Here is a 6,437-nt window from a genome sequence, read left to right on the forward strand (position 1 = left end):
ATCAAGGAACATACCAGACGCCTATAATCTTCAGGAGCACGCGACGTCACTGTGCAGTAGTTCATAAGAACAATAATGGTGGCCACTTAAAATACTGAATTTCCTTCAGAATACGGGAGGAAAGAACATAACTGAAACAAACAAACAAACAAACAAACAAAAACTGAAGTTTTTGCAACCCAAATATACTGCTTCAATAAATGTGATTCGATCAAGCAAAATCAGTCGGAACTCGGAAATATGAAATTCTCAGTTTCTTATAGGATAGTGAAAGGCATTTACAAAGCTGCATTTTGCCAGTTCCAAAGATATGAGCAATTAAAGAGTTTCCAAAGCAATAGGAAGCAAAAGGAATATTCCCTTTGTTTGATTATATCTCAAAATCGATACTTCCGAGTTCCGACTGATTTTGCTTGATCACATCACAAAATGTGACGTGTCATGCCAACGTAAATGGAGAAATAGCCAAAAATCTGCCCGGGGGTGATTTTCTCACAATTTTGGTTTGTTGCAAATTTGAGATGTTATTAATGTTAAAAATATTGTCTGATAGTTTCAGACCGGAATATAACTGGCATCTTGTATTTTATGAGACATTTTTCAAGGTAATTCCTACTCTCAACATTATCAATAATATTTTTAAAGGCTGATATCTCAATTTCCAATTTTATAATACCGTAACTTACGAACTCAATATTTTCGCTTAGGAATGTCCGATTTCATTGGGGAAAACGGTGTTGTGGAGCAAAATATCTCTATATTTAAGATATGTAAAAACCTCAAAATTGATAACCTGCCCAAAAGTGTCTCCTTTTGACATGACACGTCACAAATGTGAGGTGATCAAGCAAAATCAGTCGGAGGTCGGAAATATTGATTATGAGATATAAAACAAAGGAAGTACTTCCTTTTGTTTCCTATTGTTTTGGAAGCTCTTTAACTGCTAATATCTTTTGAAATGGTTGTCCAAATTGGGGTTTGATGCAAAATGTAGCTTTGCAAATGCTGTTTACAATCCTATGAAAATTAAATATGTCCAACCTCAGACCGATTTTGCTTGATCACTTCACAAATATAAACTGAAAAAAGCGTGTTCCACTTTATACAAGCCAGTTTGCAATTTTTATAAATTCGACTAAACATTGCGATTTCATCGATAACGGTGTATATATACAACACTTGAATATCACCACAATCAGATGCTTTTGGTACACAGTTAAAATCAGAAAATACTTAATAACAATTTTTGCTGCGAAGGCACGGAACCGTGTTGATTTAGCTGTCTGCGCACATTCCAAAAATTTCTGGATAAAATGATGGTTGGAAATTGAGCGCATTATTGTCAATCCGTTCTCCTGCCACTATGTCCCAGTGAATTGAACAGCTTTTATATCGTGACATGTTTTATAATGATTTTCTTGGTAAAAACGGGTTCTCTTTTTTCCCGAAACAATCTTGATTTTGTTCGGGCATGCAAATATTCAAAGGTAGGTCAGATCGAAATTGCTGCCAAGTTGTTAATTACTGCATCTTGTTGCATCTGCCCTAGTAAAATACTAGTCATCGCAATCATGGAGCGATATACATAATTATCTGAAGATCTCGTAGAATGTCTTTGGAGACCTGGCGCAGGATCCCTTATTAAATTATTATTATTTAGACATACAAAAATTCAGGCGTAGGTCAAATCGAAATTGCCTGCGAAGTTGTTATCAATTACTAAACTGAACTGACATGGCAATACAGGTCACAGTAATCAGAGATGCATGTACGTAACTCTCAAATGAAAATTTCGGCTTCATCAGGTACAAAGTGGTCCTAACTAGAGAGCGCTTATTTTCAGAAGCCGAATTGAAGAACATGACTAAACTTCGTACCTACAGGTTACAGAGTGTTCTATTGCCACCTGGTGACCGGAACAGGTGCTACTGACTACTGTAAATCGTTATAAATTCATATGTACGGATATTACGAAATATCAGAAACTAGTCCAGTTTAAATATCATAAACCAATTCACAGTTCAATTTCCGATCAGCTGAACTTTCCGGATCTCGCGAGAGAAATCAGGTGTAAAAAGCGCAAAATATGGCACCATGAACATGATAAAATTCCGCAACTGTTTATTTATGTAGTACCAAATTGATATTCTATTATTTCAGAAAGACAATTTTCTTGAAGGCTTTACGAAACTCACCATTAAATATGGTATAGATCAAGGGATTGAGAATTGAATTACACCACCCCAACCATGTCAGTATTTTGAAAACTATTCCCTGTACGTGGCATTCCTGGCAGAATTCAAAGAGCAGAAATACAATGAAGAATGGTAACCAGCAAATAATGAACACACCTACAACAATAGCTAGAACAAAAGCTGCTTTCTTCTCTCTTTTGATAGAAATTTTGTTTGTGCTATCTGCGGCAGAGGTCTCGGTGCTATTCCCTTGATCGATGCTTTGGCCCGTACCATCAACAGTTCGTATAGCACTATTCTGTGGTGCAACGCGACGTAGTTGAAGTCTTCGAGTAGCTTGAAAGATTTGCCAGTAGACCGCGAGTACGATAAAACACGGCAGATAAAAGGAAGTGATCGGTCCCGCGATTGCAAACGCTGGGGTAGTTACTACGTAGCATTCCTTCGTGTTTGCAACATCGGATCCACCAACGAAGATCAATACTGGAACGGATAAGAGAAAGGAAATAATCCAAGCACATGATACCGAAATCATTGCTGATACCCATGTTCTTTTTGTTGCGTAACTATGTGGTTTCGTTATAGCAAAATATCTGTCTAAAGATATCACACAAAGAAGCCATATAGACGCGGTGGATAGAAGAACATCTAAAGACGTCCAAAGATCACACAACCAAACAGGTAATCTCCAAACTCCATTAGTTACCTCCTGGTATATCGACAACGGCATAACAACGGTACATACAAGAAGATCAGCAATGGCCAAAGATAAAATGTAGAAATTACCAACTGTCCGTAAGTTTGGGAATCTTACAACTGCAATACAAACAAAAGTGTTCCCAATGATGCCGTAAAGATCTAAAAGAGGGATAATACATAGTGCTGCTATTCTAAAACCATCTGAAGATAATGCCACAGTATCAGTCGCTGATGATATCGTAGAGTCCAGAGAACTGTTGACGGATCCGTTGTGTACCATTATTTCATTACAAATGCAGCAAAGTTGTTTTTGTGGAGTGATAAATGACGAAATATGTAAGATAATACAATATTTTGCGGCTGTCTGAACAGAAGCGATTAACTTAAGGAAAGCTGCTTGACAATATCCTAAAATAGCATTCGTAGAAACAAATATGACAAGCGATCGTACGCCTGAATAATAGTACAAGTAAAGTAAACATACTGAAAGTGAATGTTGATATTAAGAACTGACCGTATCACGAGTAAATCAAACTACAAGTGAGCTGGAATGAGATATGCAATCGCATGGTGGTACTGAAATGACGACATTCGTGGATTATTGCTTACTTGCATTTGTACGCATGTCAGGGATTGAAATGATATCTTTAAGGGCTATGTAACACACTTTTGCAAAGTATTTTGTGTGGGACCAGACACTGAGCACATCAGACACACCAAATTGCATTATAGATACGGAGGAATGTCCTTCTGATATCAAATAATGTTTATTTTTGTTCGCGATATAACACAAATTTAAAGGCAAATTATTAAAAATTGACATTTTTGACAATTAGAAAACTTGACACATTTTGTTAATTACTTTCCTGTACTATTACACGAATCAGTCGACACATAATTATACTGTAAATTTCTTGTAATTTCATCTAAGGTCTTGGAAATGGGTTATGACATTCAGCACAAGGAAGTGACTGTGTGTAGAAATTGTAAAATTGACACAATAAATAAATAAATAATAAATACTGAACTTATAACGCGCACAAATTTCCAAGGGATGCGAGGCGCGAGAAGAAGACAGAAGGAAGGGAAACATCATATTTGGGGGAAGAGATGAGTTTTAAGGAGACTTTTAAAAGTCCCAATGCTATGGGCCATTCTGATGACTATTGGCAGCTTATTCCAAAGACAGGGGCCAGCCACAGAAAAGGCAGCATCCCCAGCCAGTTTGAAGGTTCTGGGGATAACAAGCGAGTTACCAGCCGATCGGAGATAGTATGAGGACTGGCGGATATGGAGCAAAGAAGAGAGGTATTCAGGAGAATCCAGATTGACACATTTGTAAGTGTGGACAAGCGTACGAAATTTAATTCGTACAGCCACAGGAAGCCAGTGAAGCTGGGTAAGTAATGGGGATGTGGAAGTGAATCTGGGCTTCTGGAAGATGAGGCGGGCAGATTTGTTCTGGATACCCTGCAGACGTTGAATGTTTTTCTGAGGGATGCCATTAAGGAGGGAGGAACAGTAATCTATCCTAGACAATATAAGGGCACGCACAATGTTATTACACGTGTTGAAGTCAATGAAACGTCTTATCCTGCCAAGATTCCGTAGTTGCCAATTAAGGGACCGACAAAGCTGAGTGATATGGTTGGACATCTTCAGGTCACCATCAAATACAACGCCAAGATTTTTTTATTGAGGCGGAGGGTTTGATAACTTGCTCATCGAGGTGAAGAGTGTAAAACTTCACCAATTCATAATGAGTAGCAGAGGCGGCAATGAAATATTCAGTTTTTGCCATATTGAGCTTGAGCTTGTTACTCTGAAGCCACACCCTCAACTCATTGATGCAATTAATGAGTTTAAAGAGGGCACAAGCCGCATCACCAGGTATAGCAGGATCAAAGACGCCAAACAACTGAACATCATCCGCATAAAAATGGAATTGAACGTCATGGTGACGAATGATCTGACCCATAGGAATAGTGTAATAACAGAAAGCCTGTGGCCCGAGAACAGACCCTTGGGGTACACCATGTTTGAGAAGAGCAGTCTCGGAAAACGTGCCCTTAACAAAAACCTGACTAGTTCTGTTGGTCAGGTAGGTCTTGAAAAAATTCAAGGCAGTGTCAGTGAGACCAAATTCTTGACTCAACCGCCGCAATAGAATACCATGATCAACTGTATCAAATGCGGCGGTCAAGTCAAGTAACACAACAAAGACAGCTTTCCGGCCATCAACAGCTCTCATTATTTGATCGTGAACATGTAGGAGGGCTGTCTCAGTGCTATGACCTGTCCGGTAGGCCGATTGGAGTGGCTCGGACAGGTCATGGCTGTTGACATGGTACGAGACCTGAGCAGAGACAGCTTTCTCTATGAGTTTCCCCAAAAGGGCAAGTTAGAGACGGGACGGTAATTAGATAACTGTTGATTGTCAAGGGATGGTTTCTTTAACACAGGCGTGATAACAGCTTTTCTTAGGTGAGAAGGAAAAATACCAGTGGTTAAGGATGAATTAACGATCTTCACGAGCACAGGTAGGAGCAAAGTAAGATGTTGTTTTAATAGCCAAGTAGGCATAGGATCAGAGACACTAGTTTTGGATGGACATTTCATTATTAATTGATGAAGATCATCATCAGACAGTGCACGGAAAGTAGAGAGAGAAGGAACAGAGACACTTTGATCAGATCTAACAACAAGATATTGGCAGCTGCTACAACTGTCAAGATCAACCTTACAAGAACATGAACTCTTACTGTCAACATCTTTACGTATTTTGTCAACTTTGTTCACAAAGAAATTTCTAAAACTATTTGCCAACCTAACAGGATCACTACAATCAGGTAGAGAGCACTGGCTCTTATTAAGCAAAGTATTGACTGTTTTGAACATGTCCTTAGTATTACAGTTCAACAGAGTCTCATTAAAATATAATTTCTTCTCAGTGGCAATGACATCAGCAACCTTCCGCTGAGATGAGATGTACGCCTGGCGGTCAGTGTCACTGCGCGACTTTCTCCAACGCCTTTCACAACGCCGTTTGTACTGCCTGGCATCTTGGACAGACTTGTTGAACCATCTAGGTTGACTACGAACAGAACGTGTCCTACATGTAATTGGTGCATGAGAGTCAAGGACATCTTGGCAACCAGTATTATAGGCATAAACCAGAGAGTCTAAATCATCATACTCCGAAGCAATGATAGAATCCATCTTAGCTGAAAGATCATCAGAGAACAACTTTATGTCCATATCGCGAAAGTTCCTGAATGAATATGATATTTTGTGAGCGGTGAGTTTTGGAAGGTCAACAGTAGCAGCGATCAAATAATGGTCAGAAACATGAAGAGGGTAGTTGGTGCACGCCTCAACAGTGATATCCTCTTTTCTGACAATTATCAGGTCCAATGTGTTTCCAGATTTATGTGTGGGACCACGGACGACCTGGTGAAACTTCGCAGATGTCAGAACTTCCAAAAAGGATTTAACTTCAGGCAACCAAGGTTTGTTCATGTGTATATTGAAGTCTCCAGCTAC

General features: G+C 39.1%; 1 protein-coding gene across 1 annotated transcript; it reads right to left on the minus strand.

Annotated features, from left to right (window-relative positions):
• Window positions 1-2,151: 2,151 nt before the first annotated feature.
• Window positions 2,152-3,174, minus strand: LOC140165539 (D(1A) dopamine receptor-like). The gene has a single exon (XM_072188824.1). It carries the CDS (start codon window positions 3,172-3,174, stop codon window positions 2,152-2,154), a length of 1,023 nt encoding a protein of 340 aa, XP_072044925.1.
• Window positions 3,175-6,437: the final 3,263 nt, after the last annotated feature.

This window comes from Amphiura filiformis, chromosome 12, assembly GCF_039555335.1.
Source record: "Amphiura filiformis chromosome 12, Afil_fr2py, whole genome shotgun sequence".
Classification (NCBI taxonomy): Eukaryota; Metazoa; Echinodermata; class Ophiuroidea; order Amphilepidida; family Amphiuridae; genus Amphiura; species Amphiura filiformis.

Coding starts and splice junctions, on each gene's coding strand:
- LOC140165539 (XM_072188824.1), bottom strand. CDS start 3,174: ATGGTACACAACGGATCCGTCAACAGTTCTCTGGACTCTACGATATCA.